The sequence below is a fragment of the Danio aesculapii genome, chromosome 9, assembly GCF_903798145.1.
Source record: "Danio aesculapii chromosome 9, fDanAes4.1, whole genome shotgun sequence".
NCBI classification, from domain to species: Eukaryota; Metazoa; Chordata; class Actinopteri; order Cypriniformes; family Danionidae; genus Danio; species Danio aesculapii.
In genome coordinates this window covers 123,964-140,088 of record NC_079443.1, presented here as the reverse complement: position 1 = coordinate 140,088, position 16,125 = coordinate 123,964, and the positions used below count along the sequence as shown (strand labels likewise).

The following is a 16,125-nucleotide window of genomic DNA, read 5'->3' as shown; positions in this document are numbered from 1 at the left end:
GAGTTCGACACCTCTGGAATATGTGATGTGTTATAGCTTATAATGTATATGCAGTGCTCAACATAAATGAGCACACCCTATTTTGAAGATGAATATTTGATCAATTTCTCACTGAATACAGCTCATAATATTTGGTGCATTTAAACTAAACTTGTTATATTTATTAACATATTATATTAGTCACCAAATATTTTCAGGAATAGAAAGATGGTATGTTTAAGTTCATTCTTTTTACTTCAGCTTAAACTCTTATTTATCAGGGATCACCACAGCGGAATGAACCACCAACTTATCCAGCATATGTTTTACACAGCGGATGCCCTTCCAGCTGCAACCCAGCACTGGGAAACACCCATAAACACTCATTCACACACACACTCACATACACTCTGGCCAATTTAGTTAACCAATCCCCCTATAGCGCATGTGTTTGGACTGTGGGGGAAACCAGAGCACCCGGAGGAAACACACGCCAACACAGGGAGAACATGCAAACTCCACAGAGAAAAACCAACTGACCCAGCCGGGACTCGAACCAGAGACCTTCTTGCTGTGAGGATACAGTGTGACACCACTCAATCATTTGCATTAATGGTTGTCTTTCACGCATGAACATAGTTAATGAAAATAAAATGTTTTATAAAAACCCAATCCTGATGCAAATTCCTAAACGTTAGACTAACTTCAAACAGGTTTATTAATATTCTTTCTTAAATTACCCATTAAATAGTATTTTATTAGCATATACCCCAAACCCAACCCTTACAGTAATGTAAAAATATGAATTATTGCTGTACAGTGTCACGAACATTCTTGATGTGGGTATACACAGCTGTACTTCCCCTACTAACTTTCCCTAATGTTTGTGACACACTGTGCAACAATAACTAATATTTTACATTACTGTGAGGGCTGGGTTTTGGAGTAGATGTTAATTAAGTACAATTTAATGGCTAATGGGCTCTATAGCTAGTGTTTTTCAGCTAATGATAAACTTCCGGTGAAAGCTTAATGTGAGTATATTCAATTTGATACGGTTCCTTTTACAGCATCGACACCGTAATGTCATTACAATACAATCAGTTAAATAAACTGAAGCGTTTCTTTAGTTGTTCAAGCGTGAAACGAGATGAAACACGGTGTAAGCGCTAGCGCCGTCAGAATCAGCAGGCGAGCGCAGAAACACCACTGAAAACACTGAGGTAAAATATACTGTGACATTTTAAAGACATGGCAGATGGAAATGGGATTTAATGCAGTGCTTCTTGTCCAGTCTGAGACCCACTTTATATTGTTTATCTATCAGACAGTGAAGATCGCTGATTTATAAAGAAAATCAGACATTAAACATGTCAATTTTATATTGAAAAGACAGTTCACCGGAAGCGCTGAGGCTGACTGTCTGAAATTAAAAGTCCGTGTGCATATACTCTAATATGAAAATAAATTATATAAATAATTCTCATTAACTGTATCGCAGCTGTATCCCATCTAGCAACAACCAAAGCCAAGCAACTCATAATAATACGAATAACAACATAAGAAACATGGTAATTATAAATTGTAACACTATGGCTAAAAATAAAACAGGCAAGCGAGACTTGGAGGACTTTTATTATGAACAGGCGTTTGTGTTTTCCTGAGGTGATTTGTCTCGTTAGGGCTTCCGTCAATCTGAAGGCGCGAGTTCATCTGGAGCCTCGGCGCTGTTTAACTGGTGAGTTTCAGAAGACTACACTATAACTAAACACACACAACATTTATAAGGTGTCCGGGTTCTCAGTGCTGTGTGTTTCTGGAGTCTTCATTCATAACCTGTAGCAGTGCTGTCCTCACTTATAGACTGATCCATCGCGGCAGCAGCAGCAGCAGGTTCTGCCCCTCACCGGTCCACAAGCGCTTCAGTCTGGCCTTATTCTGATTAAAACATTTAATAATATAGTATGATATAATATATATTAATAATATAACATAATATAAGTTATGCCAAATAATGTTACTAACTCGGTGGAGAAACGCAATGCAGGTTCATCAGTTATAGTGTGTGTGTGTGTGTGTGCGTGTGTGTGCGTGTGTGTTGTTTATGATGTGTGTACATATGCATATGACGTGTGTGTATTCATATTGTGTGTGTATGTTTACGTATGTGTGAGTTTTGTTCATGATGTGTGTGTATATGTAATGAGTGTGTAGGTTTATTGTTTGTTGTGTTTATGTGTGCGTGAGTGTGTGTGTGCATTTATGATGTGTGTATCTGCTTCTGTGTGTATATTGTTTATGTTGTTCGTGTGTATTATTTATCTTGTGTGTATCTCCATATGTGTTTGTATATATGATATGTGTGTGTGTATTTTGCAAGTGTATGATATCTGTGTGTGTGTGTGTTTGCAGGTGTATGATGTGTTCTCTGGCTGTGTTTCCTCCTCCGCTGGCTGCGGGACACACACACACACTGATGGAGCAGCACAACGAGCTGCAGGCGTCTGACCCTCAGGTGACCTCTCTGACCTCTGAGAAAACACTCACGACCTTCACCAGCGTTCATTTAACGTTCGCAGAGCGTTTCCCCGGTAACCTTCATGTTCTGACCTGTCATTGACTGTGCCCTCTCTCTCTCTCTCTCTCTTTGTGTGTGTGTGTGTGTGTGTGTGTGTGTGTGTGTGTGTGTGTGTGTGTGTCAGCAGCAGGTTGATCTGCCCAGTCCTCAGTTCACCAGAGACACACTGAAGGGTCACAGTCGAGCCGAGAGCAGCAGTAAATCAGCGTTCCTGGACCAGAGAGACACACTGTGGAGGAGGAGCGCTGGAGCCTGGTCTGTACACACACTGAAAAACACAAACACATGCTCTTACAAATACACACATACTTACACATGCACAAATACTATACACACACACACACAGAGCTCAGTGTTGTTGAGGGATCAGTTTCTGCTGTTGGATGATGATGATGATGATGATGGTGTGTGTGTGTGTTTTTCTCAGGCGTGATGCGGGTCTGTACGGCCTTTTGGACCAGATCACCAACAGTGCAGATGAAAGTCTGTTCACCTGTGTGTGTGTGTGTGTGTGTGTGTGTGTGTGTGTGTGTGTGTGTGTGTGTGTGTGTGTGTGTGTGTGTGTGTGTGTGTGTGTGTGTGTGTCTGTCTGTCTGTGCGCGTGAGTGATTTGATGATGTATAAAGTATAAATTCTCTTTGCGTACGCACACACCATGTTAACCTGCATGCTGCTCTGTGTGTGTGTGTGTGTGTGTGTGTGTGTTAGTGCCCAGGTGCGTGTCGGTGGGCTCCTCCTGTCTGCTGGCTCTGCTAAGGTGGTCTTCCTCCTTCCACGGCTCTCTGTTTCCTCATCTGACAGTGAGTTAAAGCTGGAGAGATCTCTCACATCAGCACATCGCTGCTCTCTAATCCTGATATTCACTATTCACACTCTGGAAATGTCAAGCCTGAAATAATCCAGACCCCTGTCAAATTCTGACTTACCCTTACTTCTATTCAGGCAGCAGGTTTGTTTTTGACCCAGTGGTGTCAGCTCGGTCAAAATGAACGAGTGGATCGATTGTAATGAGAAAGCAATACGATCCAAAGAACTAACAAGCTATATCACAGTGGCTATATATCCCTGTGGCTATACATCACAGTGGCTATACATCACAGTGGCTATACATCACAGTGGCTATATATCACAGTGGCTATATATCACAGTGGCTATATATCACAGTGGCTATATATCACAGTGGCTATATATCACAGTGGCTATATATCACAGTGGCTATATATCACAGTGGCTATATATACATCGCAGTGGCTATATATACATCGCAGTGGCTATACATCGCAGTGGCTATACATCGCAGTGGCTATATCGCAGTGGCTATATCACTGTGGCTATATATCACAGTGGCTATATATCGCTGTGGCTATATATCTCACTGTGGCTATATCTCACTGTGGCTATATATCGCAGTGGCTATATCTCGCAGTGGCTATATCTCGCAGTGGCTATATATCACTGTGGCTATATATCGTATCGCAGTGGCTATATATCGTATCGCAGTGGCTATATATCACTGTGGCTATATATCACTGTGGCTATATATCGCAGTGGCTATATATCGTATCGCAGTGGCTATATATCGCAGTGGCTATATATCACTGTGGCTATATATCACTGTGGCTATATATCACTGTGGCTATATATCACTGTGGCTATATATCACAGTGGCTATATATCACAGTGGCTATATCACAGTGGCTATATCACAGTGGCTATATATCGTATCGCAGTGGCTATATATCGCAGTGGCTATATATCACTGTGGCTATATATCACTGTGGCTATATATCACTGTGGCTATATATCACTGTGGCTATATATCACAGTGGCTATATATCACAGTGGCTATATCACAGTGGCTATATATCACTGTGGCTATATATCGCAGTGGCTATATATCGCAGTGGCTATATATCGCAGTGGCTATATATCACTGTGGCTATATATCACTGTGGCTATATATCGCAGTGGCTATATATCGTATCGCAGTGGCTATATATCACTGTGGCTATATATCACTGTGGCTATATCTCGCAGTGGCTATATCTCGCAGTGGCTATATATCGCAATGGCTATATATCGTATCGCAGTGGCTATATATCGCAGTGGCTATATATCGCAGTGGCTATATATCGTATCGCAGTGGCTATATATCGCAGTGGCTATATATATTTTTTTATTTATTTATTTTTTTTATCAAAGGGGCGATATATTATATATATATGTATTAAAATTTAGATAATATTGCTGACTTTTTGGTTAACTCTGCTTTTGATCTAGAATTGATATATATTTTACCTCTCTTGACAGCTGAAATGAGGCTGTGTATGAGAGACTAACCTCCTATGACTTCTATTTGGTGATGATGATGATGATGATGTCTGTGGGTGTCAACATTCAACATTAAAGCGCATCTTTTCTCTTATAACGTCTCATTAGTCATGGTCATAAAATAAAAGAGGGACGCATGACAGCTGAGCGGAATCCCAGAGGAATAAACCCTGAATCTCTGGCCAGTGTGAGGAGAGTTGACTTGTTTTAGATAGTTTGGTCCGTTTAGAAGCTCTGCCGTGTGAAAGCGAACCGCACCAAGAATAAAGAGCAGTGTTGGAATGATTTAAATCCCAGTTTCTGAACAGAACAATCCATCTACTGCTGTAAACGCAGACTGTCTGAATTTGCCAGGGGTATGAATGATATTTTAGGGCTGCACGATATTGTAAACGTATTGCGATATTTAGTATTTTAATCTGTATACTCATATGTGATCTCTGTATTCAGACCTTCAGGGTAAATGTTTGATTAAAAACGTTGAAATATAAGAGAAATGAAGTATAAAACTCTTCTCAACATATAAATCTGAAAACACTGCTAAATAAAAAGCAGAATGTAAACATTGCACTTTCTCACGATGTTTGTGTCTGCATCCCCATAATGGAGTTTAATAATGCGCTCATATTAATTATTAACATGTATTACTGTAAACACTGTGCTTTGTGAAACCATGATATAAAAGATTGACTTCTATTTTGTCCGTATAATGTATATTAAATCTGTGTGTGTGTTTGTGTGTGTGTGTGTGTGTCTGTGTGTTAGCTCAGCAGTGATGAGATGGTGGCCGAGTTCTCCCAGATGTTGGACTGGTAGGTCATTTCTGCCGCTCTGGTCTTCATCCTCTACAATCCACCCTTTACTCTCTTTATCATGTTGCTGTCTATTAGAGGAATTGAGCTCATATTGGAGCCGATTGAGGTGTCAGACACACACCTGTGTAATCATCCACCAGTGTGCTCAGCTATATCTGTCCTCCTGTTCACTTCTTTGAAGCTTAAGCAATGAGTTTTGGTGATGAAGCTACAGACAGACCACTGCAGAATCAGTCACTGATCACTTCATTTATCTGAAGCTCAGCGTTTACGCAAGAAAATTAATGAATTTATGTTTAGATCTTTCTAGAAATGTTGATTTGGGGAACAATTAATATGTAGCTTTCACAATATTTCACTGTTTTCTTTTACACATTCAAAGGAATTTAGTTAAATGACCATTAAAAACAGGCGGTTGGTGGTTCATTCCGCTGTGGCAACTCCAGATTAATAAAAGGACTAAACTGAAAACAAAATAAATGAATGACCATAAAAACACTTGTATAGAAGTGATTATTCACCCATAGTTTTTAATTCTGTTGTCGTTTGCTCATCTGTTAGCCTATAATCAAAATTAACTATATTTAGTATTTTTCCCTCTGCTTGAGATTTTCCTCCTGTGTGTAATGAATATTACTGATGTGTCTATTATGATGTGTAATATTATAGCTGCTCTGATACTTTAAGTATATATTGTAGCTTTTTAAAAACGATAATAGTACACAGTTACAGAATTATTCTTATATTTCTCATTATTATACTTAAGACCAAATTATCCACCCTCCTTTTTAAATTCTTCAATAAATCCTTTCTAAGTGCTGTTTAACAGAGGAAGGACATTTATCACAGTATATTAACTGGAGTGAGTTATTCTCTGTTGTTGTTCAAAGTAAAAACTGCTGTGGTCAATATTATTAGCCCCTTCAGCAATATTAGTGTTGGATTGTCTCCAGAATAAACCACTGTTATACAATGACTTGCCTAATTACCCTAACTTTACCCTAATTACCCTAGTGAAGCCTTTAAATGTGACTTTAAGCTGAATACTAGTGTCTTGAAGAATATCTAGTCTAATATTATGTGCTGTCATCATGACAAATAGAAAAGACATCAGTTATTAGAGATGAGTTATTAACACTGTTATGATTAGAAATGTGCTGAAATCGTCTCTAAATTAAACAGCAGATGGTAATTTAGTATTTTCACAGGAGGGAGGATAATTCTGATTTATTTTGTACACACACTCAATCATATGGTGAAAATAAACAGGCTTTCTCTTAATTATCTCGAGAAAAATCTCTGTTATACAGGAGTGAATAATTCAGTCTTCAGCTGTGTGTCTGCCTGCTCTCATTTATGTTCCAGTCCACAATCAGAGCTTTGATGAGAGTGTGTGTGTGTGCGTGTGTGTGTGTGTGTGTGTGCGTGTGTGTGTGTGCGTGTGTGCGTGTGTGCGTGTGTGCGTGTGTGCGTGTGTGCGTGTGTGTGTGTGTGTGTCCTCAGGTCAGACAGCGCTGTGCGGAGCTTCTCTTGGCATCCTCACACAGATAAGTTTGCTGTGGCACTGCTGGACGACTCCATCAAGATCTACAAACCACACAGGTCCGACACTCAACGCGTTTACATCACACCTACAGCTCAGTCATCACATCAGCACCGTTCACACAATCATCAGCATCTCCTCATCATTTACACACACTCCAGTGCTTCTAGACGTGTGTGTGTGTGTGTGTGTGTGTGTCTGTGTGTGTGTTGTGCAGCTCGACGGCCCCCACACTGAAGCACCGCTGTCAGAGGAGTGTGTGTGCGCTGCAGTGGAAGCCTCTGTGCGGATCAGCTCTGGCTGTGGCCTGTCAGTCCTGCCTGCTCATCTGGCATGTGGATCCTGCGTCTCTGTCCACCAGGTACAGCACACACACACACACATGCACAGGATATACAGACACACCATCTATACATGCATAAACACACACACACATATCCACACTTCGCCAGTGTTTAACAGCTGCTGTCCTGAAATCCTCTTCATCGTCCTCATCATCCTCATGTGAAGAGGAAAACACACAGATTCATCATTTCACTTTCCGAGTGACCCGAAGGTCCGTTCTGAATGGATAGTGAAAATAAACAGGGATGTCCGAGGTTTGTAGTCTGTAGGATGTTGCTGCAATCTTTACAGTGCTGATCCTCTACTTCAGGGTTTCTTCCCACCTCAGTCATGGCGGCTCACTCTAAGTAAGAGTACGGCACAGGCTTGGGGAGAGTAAACACCGTCTCTGCAGTTTAAAACAATGGAAACCTCTGGAATGTCCCCACAACTCACAATAACATCCCTGTGTGTTTGTCAGGCCGTCGTCGGGCTGTGCGCAGGTCCTGTCTCACCCGGGTCACTCTCCCATCACCTCCATCGCCTGGTCGCCCACCGGCTCCCTGCTGGTGTCTGCGTCTCCTGTCGACACAGCCATGATGGTGAGTGTGTGTGTGTGACCTCAGGAAAGCATACCCATTAAGTGGTACGGTATGGTACGCTTCACTTTTTGATATCTTTTGACGGACATACTGACCCAGAGTACTGACCCACTCAGTGGGAACAGGCCGTATGTTTTATTGAGCAGTTTCTTCATTTATTTTATGGTTGTTTGTAAGTTTATACATAAGTGAGAATCATTTCATTCTCATAAATGCTGATCTGGTTTCTGTTCGGGTATTGTGTCCGCTTGCGCCCTCTTGTGGTAAACGAGTGTAGTAAACAGTATCAATAAGAGTCGCCTTTACAGTGTGAATATAATGTGAACTTTGCTTCTCTTTAGGAAAGAAGTTTTGATTGTGTTTTAGCCATATTGACAGGCCTAGTGTAAATGCTGTGTGTGTTGTGTATGAATGTTGTGTGTGTGCAGGTGTGGGACGTGGCAGCAGAGAGCTGTGTGCCGCTGCGGAGGGTTGGCGGCGGAGGCGTCACGTTTCTCTCCTGGTCTCCAGATGGCAGTCGACTGCTGGCCGCCACACCATCTGCTCTCTTCAGGTACTGTGCCATTATATAAATATGTAGTCTGTAGTGAGAGTTTTCAGTCATGAGACCTGGCCAACAAACACACTGAGCCGTAATGGCGGCGACACTGTGGGTTCCATAGAAACGCAGCACAAGCCACTCATATTTCCATCTGTTTCAAGCTAGTTATATTAGGATAAAATAGAGATATGATCATAAGCTGTACATTGTGGACACGTACTCTTCAAATAAATGCTGTTTTCAGTCATCTAAACCCTCATGTCTCACAGAGCTACTGTTCAGAGATGTTTACCTTTATCTTGAGGATATTCCTGAGAGACCTCTGCTCATTTCTTTGTTGTTTTTTTTATTTGACAAAAATAAAACCATGTACTAGTCCAATAAGACTCATTCATATTCATATTCATATGGATTTTAAAAGGGTCAAGAATAGAATACACGAATAGAGGCTTTATTATCATGCTGTAATCTGCAATGCCTGTATTTGTCCACAAGAGGGCACTAGAGGGACCTTATATATTTGCTGTTCACAGTAAAAGTGACTGAAACAGATTAAATCCCTCATGAGTATGTAGACACATCTGTGTCCAAATGAACTGATTTAAGCTTTCTTAAAATAAATAAAAGAAAATACTGTAAATATCACTGTAGGCCTCTAAATGTCCAGAACCGGCCCTGCTTCAGGACATTACAATCACAGTAGTCAAGATTACAAACAAACCAAAAACAATACAGTAATTAATAATAATCAACATCTTAGGATTCATTTATAGCCATTTAGAATTGAGTGTGTGTGCGCGTGTGTGTGTGTGTGCACGTGTGTGTGTGTTTTGCAGGGTTTGGGAGACGCGTATGTGGACGTGTGAGAGATGGCCGTGTCTGAAAGGCAGTTGTCAAGTAAGAAATGTATTTTCTTGTTCTCCTCTTGTTGTTGTAGAGCATCTTTGAGCACTGGAAAGGCACTATATAGAATAAACAGATTACTGTTATGAAATTATTTAGGTTTGGATGTACAAATGCAGGATGAAGCTCACTGCAGCTCACCGTTTCTGCAAACCTGAACGAGTGTGTCTGCAGTGAGCATGTGTTGTCTGTGTGTTAACTGTGTGTGTGTGTGTGTGTGTGTGTGTGTGTGTGTGTGTGTGTGTGTGTGTGTGTGTGTGTCAGTCGGCGTGCTGGAGTCCAGACGGAGCCTGTCTGCTGTTGAGTATTCAGGGAGAGAGGCTGATATACGCGCTCTCCTTCTCTGATCTCACAGGTATGAGCAGCTCAGGTTCTGCTTCACTACTGAAGGGATCGTTCTTAAATGAAAATCAGCTTTGATTCTGAATTCTGCCGGGTGTCTGCGCAGCATTAAGACTTCTTAAAAAGTCTTAAATTCACTGAAATATTGAGTTGTAAATCATTTTAAAGAGGTCTTGCATATCGTTTGTCCATGTAAAGCTACACTATCAGGCTGACACCCATGGAGTAAAGATTTTAATAATTCTGTTTACCAATATGGGTTAATTATCTTCTGTACAACAGCATGTTTAAAGGTTCTCTCACCTGAGCACAAGCCAGTGAAAACTGGGTCAGTAGAAATAGCCCAGCATGTTTATGCCTGTATGAGTCTGAAGTTTCATTCATGATGGTCTTCAGTTTGAGTTAGTCAGACCTGCAGAACCTCTGCTCTAGAAGCTAAGCAAAAGGGATCATCGGTTGCTTGCGGTTATTTAGTGTCGTCTGCATCTCCTGAGGTGTGTGTGTGTGTTCAGTTGTGTATTTGATGCTGTTTCAGGAGGTCCGAAAGCTGCCACAGTGGTGGCCGATCTGTCCGAGACCAGCTTCCCTGGAGCTGAAGGAGATCTGACGTAAGAAAACACACACACACACACTCTCACTCTCACAGACACACTCTCATAGACACACATCCACTGACTCGCTCTAGCGTTTGACATGAACTGCTCTGTTTCCTCTGCTGCGCTCCTTTAATTCAGACAGCCTCTGCTGCGCATCCCTGTGTGTGTAATAAGCAGAGTCAGACACACAATCTGTGGATGTTTTTGCTATATCAGCACAACATTTAGTAAAACAAACTCTACATATTCCTGCAGAATGATCTTGAGATTATAGGGAGATGAAAACTTATATTGAATATAAGATTATTAAACTAAATCAGTTAGAGCTACTTGTTCGGTAAACGAAGCTCTCGTAAACACCAATACATCCACTACAAGACAGAAAATATTACTTGTAGGTGTACATACTTAACATGTTACTTGTACATATTAAATGTAATGTTTACACAAAACAGTGGCAGTTTATTCATGTTTACATGTAGTCATTAAGCTGTAATAGACGTCTCTGTGATGTCATTCTAATTACAGTTAGTCCTATAACAAATAGTAAACAGTAAAACAAGAAAATATACATACAATTACAGAAGTAAATAGATTGAATGAGTGGATCAACCATCAGAGACAGATTCTGTGTGTGTGTGTGTGTGTGTGTGTGTGTGTGTGTGTGTGTGTGTGTGTGTGTGTGTGTGTGTGTGTGTGTGTGTGTGTGTGTGTGTGTGTGTGTGTGTGTGTGTGTGTGCGTGCGTGCGTGCGTGCGTGTGTGTGTGTGTGTGTGTGCGCGTGCATGCATGCTATTTAATAAAATAAATATCCCCCCTGCTGTGTGTGTGCAGTGTCGGAGGAGAGGTCTGCTCTCTGTCTTGGGATCCTCGAGGTGAAAGACTCGCTGTGCTTCTGAAAGGTAGAATAAAATCCTCCTGAATCTGCCGTTTCCACTGGAGCTGTCGACTTTAGAGGAGGGAAAGAAGAGAAGGACACCTAAAGTCAGACGATCTGTGCTCCTATATTATGATTTTACATCAGAGTTATTTACTCTCTCCCAGTTACAAGGAAAAACCTGAACAACAGTGAAAATAAAATGAGTAATAAATAAAGTAAAATAATTACACATATTAGCTGAGCTGTGGATCTTTTGACTGACGATCAGATTCAATAATGATGCAGTAACATGAATCTCCGTCTGTCTAAAAGTCTTCTGTTAATACTGCTGTATAAAGGCTGGGCGATCCGGCCCAAAATCTAAATCTCGATTAGTTGAACTTTAACTCGATCACGACTAATGAAGGATTATTTTACTCATTTATTTTATTTTATTGTCCTCATGACAGGTTTAGTACAGTTAATAAAAGCATTACGTGATTTAAAATAATTGAAGGAAACACACACTATCTACTGTGTATGATTATTTATTAAACTTCAACATTGAACCACTGAAATTAAAGCACACTTTGCCTAAAACCAACAGTGTTTTTCTTATAATAAACTGAAGATAAATAACCTGCACTTTTGGAAACAAAATAAACCATTTTCAATGTTTTTCATACATAAATGTAGAAAATAAGCAGCATCTCCTCTAAATATAATAACTCCTGCATATCCTATAGAATATGTTAATCCGTGCATTTCTTGCATCTTCTGTAAACTTATATTTTAATGTAAATAATAATTTTAATGTAGTAAAATATGCCAATCTTGCAGTCATCGTCAGTGTAGTGCAAACCTGAAACATGTACATACCAGTGCGTTCGACACAGGAGTATAAATCAGCCATAACAGAGCAGGGTCACGTGACTCCACATGCGGCAGGGAAAGTGACTGAAAAACTTGACCTTGATCGATTATAGGTTCTGAATGACGATTTCGATTAAACGCCCAGCCCTATGCCATATTACCAATCACAAACATGACTGTCCACCCAAAAATGACATTTCCCTCATCGTTTACTGACACTCCTTAACATTAACTAAACTCTATTGCTCTCTTCTGCTGAACACAGATAATTTAAATAATGTTGAAATCTGCTGCCTTTAAGAGCCATTTCATGCATGCAGAATAATGTCCGGTCTGATTTTCCCCAAACTCTTGGAATCAGGATGTGTTGGTGTTCACTAGATCTCAATCATTATCTCATTCTTAGCAGAGAAATTGAAAATTACCACATTATTTTTTATTTTTACTCGAGGTATCATCTTATGACTTCATGATCGGAACACATTGACCAATTGTGTGTGTGTGTGCGTGTGTGTGTGTTGTGTGCAGGAGATGCGCAGTCTGCTGATCATCCTTCAGTCATCGCCGTGTTTAAGACGCGCTGCAGTCCCGCCTTTGAGCTGCTGCCGTGGTGTGTATGAAGATTATAGATTATCAGATCATATCCAGCATGATTTCAGACGTGTGCATTCAAGACCTGGAAAAGACTTAAAAACAAACATTTTTCTTTAAAGTGCTCGAATTTAAAATAAACGTGTTTCTGCTGTTATTTCAACAATTATACTCCATTATCAAAATCAGAACAGAAAACGGAGAAAATCTTCATTTAAAAATCCTAAAAACTACACTTTTTACCTCTTAATCCCAACAGGGGAAACCAGCAGTGATCAAGAATGCATGATTATCTGCTGTCATGGCTTTACAATCAATAAATATGATTATAACTGAAGTCAATGGAGCAAAAACAGCCCCAACATCACCAAAGGAGAGTCAATCTGAACAGTGTATTGATGAATTATTGATCAATTCAAAGCATTTTCCCAAAATATGTGTCAATAAGAATGCTCCAGTGACTGTATCTGTGTTTGGACTCGGTGAACAGTGGTGAACTGATGACCTTCACGACCAATCACAGTCATTTCAGTTGAGCACAGGTAAACACAATGGCCAATCAGTGCTGTTTAAGAGCACACTCAGCAGTGCTCAAATTTTAGAAGTCAGTACCGTTTTGTACCGAACTCGATCCTTTTGACCACCCTAGTTCAGAGCTTACGTTGTTATGTCGACTCGCACACGCTGAATGTGTCGTCGGTGATGGATCTAAAAGCTCAGGTCCTCTGTATGCATTAAACAGCAGCAGGTTAGGGCTTGATATTGTGTTTCTCTCATGCAGTGGGTTTGTGATGGGCGAAGCTGGAGCCGAACCCAGATTCATGCAGTTCCATCCACACTTCCAGCACGGCGCTCTGCTGACAGTGGTGAGACACACAACATCTAAAGACACGACATCTGTACAGACGCACAACAAACATGACAATGCAAAAGTTTAAAAATGAAACAATACATAAAATTAATCTATAATTCACTGCTGGATTAATAATGCAGATTCTCAATAGTTAATGATATATAATGTGAGCTGAGTGCATTTATAGTTCATACTTACAATTTAAAGTTTCAATATGTTGAAAAGGTTCATTAAACAGCATGTTCTGCCTGCGTTTACACTGTTTTGACCAGCAGGTGTCACTAGAATGTGCTGGTTACAATGTTTTAATGGTTTCATACACAACACTGTGCACATGAACTCAACATCCACTGCTTCTTCTTTGTTTTAATGTTGGCTGTCAGTATATGGTGTATTTTACACCACCCAAGGAAGGAGTGTGACGCTCGAGTGGAAAGGAAGAAATAAAACACACATGATCCTTTTTTTCCTAATCAGATCTGTGAATCACAAAGATATGAGCAGAATTGATTAGTTCTGGAATATATTGATTAATATTGCCCCAGTGCATGTCAGTGAGGGCACAAACACTGAGCTCAGTCGGTTAGTAGCTCTGGTTTAACTGTGTGATTTCCTCATGAGAGCCGAACAACATTCCTGATGTGTCAGAGAAACACCCCATTGCAGATCGAGAGTGTTTAATGGCCTCCGTTCCCCCCCGCACACTGCATGAACACGACGACGAACGATGCATGACAAAGCTGAAGTTCAGCCTGGTTCAATCGAGAGTTGCTCGAGTCACAACTCACACAGGTTGACCTCCGCATGTGTGAAGGCGTGATCAGATGAGTGTGTTGATGCGGTGTGTGAATCTTCTGTCTCCTGTGTTTCAGTGCTGGTCTGATGGCAGAATCACACACGTGCCGTTTTACTTCAGCAGCGCTGGACTCTCAGACTCACAGCGGCCGGCGGCTCTGAACACTGCAGAACGCTCCATCAGCAGACTCTACACTGAAGATCTCCACTGAAGACCTCCATCAGATCCTCCATCAGATCCGTCTTCTCACCTCTCCATAAGCAGACTGTACACCAAAGATCTACACTGAAGATGTCCATCATTTCCTTCAGTGACCGCTCCATCAGCAAACTCTACTGACCGCTCCATCAGCTCCTCCACTGACCGCTCCATCAGCTCCTCCTTCAGCAGACTGTACACTGAAACCCTCCACTGATGTTAGACTCTGTCAATAAATCCTGATTTCCTAAGCAAACCTCAAGTTCTGCTTTCTGTCTATTTTTAAGTACAGGTTTGTCCCTTTGCTTTTATTTCTGAGGCATACACTGGAAAGAAAGCTGCTATTACCTAGAGTTTCTGTCTTGTTTCTAGTCCACATATCTACAAATCTGTAAAGGGCTCCTATTTTACCTCTTGTACAAGCTGTCCTTACTGACAAAAACAGCTTAAACCAGCCTAGGCTGGTTGGCTGGTTTTAGCTGGTCGACCAGCCTGAAAGTGGCCAAAAACCCTCTAAAACCAGCCTGGTCGACCAGCTAGAACCAGCCAACCAGCCTAGGCTGGTTTAAGCTGTTTTTTCAGCAGGGGTAAGATCAGTGTTTGGTGTCTCCAGAATGTGTCTGTACAGTTTCAGCTCTAAACACCCAGCAGATCATTTATTATACACTGCAGAATCTGCCCATTATGAGCTCTGAGCAGGGTGCAGCTGTTTCTGTAGCCTGTGCCTTTCAATGGAAATGAGCTGGTTGAACCCCGCCCACCATTCCCACTTGTGTGTGTGTGTGTGTGTGTTTGTGTGTGTGTGTGTGTGTGTGTGTTTGTTTGTGTGTGTTGCTCCTGCTTTATGTTAGATAAACAGCAGTCAGTGACAGAGACAGACACAGAGGAAGCAGAGATCCAGTTTATTCTAGAGTCAGAAACACCACAGTAAGATTATTAGATGTGTTTGTGCTGGAGTTTGAGTCTTTATGAAACGATGAGGCACACACTAAGGCTGTTACTAAGTTCACACACACACACACACACACACACACACACACACACACACACACACACTATGCGGCTGTGCTGATTCCAGCGGTGATGAATTACAGTGACTTTACTGCCTTTACTAAAGCCATGCTCTGTTTTATAACCGTGTTAAACTTGTGAAACTCATCGTGGAGCTGCAGATGATCACAGAGCGCTGAACAGACCTTTTAGTCAGTTTCTTTGCTAATCCTGTTCTGTTTACGTGTCTATATGCGTTACTATGGAGACATGTTAATACGCTCCTGTCAATCAAAGTATCATTGTATAACAGTGGTTTATTCTGGAGACAATCCAACACTAATATTGCTGAAGGGGGCTAATAATATTGACCTTAAAATGGCTTTAAAACTATTAAAAACTGCTTTTATTC

At 41.0% G+C, this 16,125-nt stretch overlaps 1 protein-coding gene across 2 annotated transcripts; it reads left to right on the top strand.

The window, feature by feature from the left end:
* The first annotated feature begins 1,643 nt into the window (after window positions 1–1,643).
* Window positions 1,644–14,985, top strand: aaas (achalasia, adrenocortical insufficiency, alacrimia). Of its 2 annotated transcripts, none has more exons than XM_056465949.1 (17): window positions 1,644–1,717; window positions 2,392–2,494; window positions 2,688–2,812; window positions 2,985–3,040; window positions 3,266–3,357; window positions 5,654–5,700; window positions 7,207–7,305; window positions 7,464–7,607; window positions 8,052–8,172; window positions 8,601–8,725; window positions 9,550–9,610; window positions 9,881–9,971; window positions 10,494–10,566; window positions 11,388–11,455; window positions 12,814–12,895; window positions 13,658–13,742; window positions 14,602–14,985. In XM_056465949.1, exons 2-17 carry the CDS (start codon window positions 2,396–2,398, stop codon window positions 14,734–14,736), a joined length of 1,503 nt encoding a protein of 500 aa, XP_056321924.1. In that variant the 5' UTR covers window positions 1,644–1,717; window positions 2,392–2,395; the 3' UTR covers window positions 14,737–14,985. The 2 variants fall into 2 exon arrangements, with proteins under 2 accessions (XP_056321924.1, XP_056321923.1); XM_056465948.1 differs by having other exon boundaries at window positions 2,685–2,812.
* The last annotated feature ends 1,140 nt before the right edge of the window (window positions 14,986–16,125 follow it).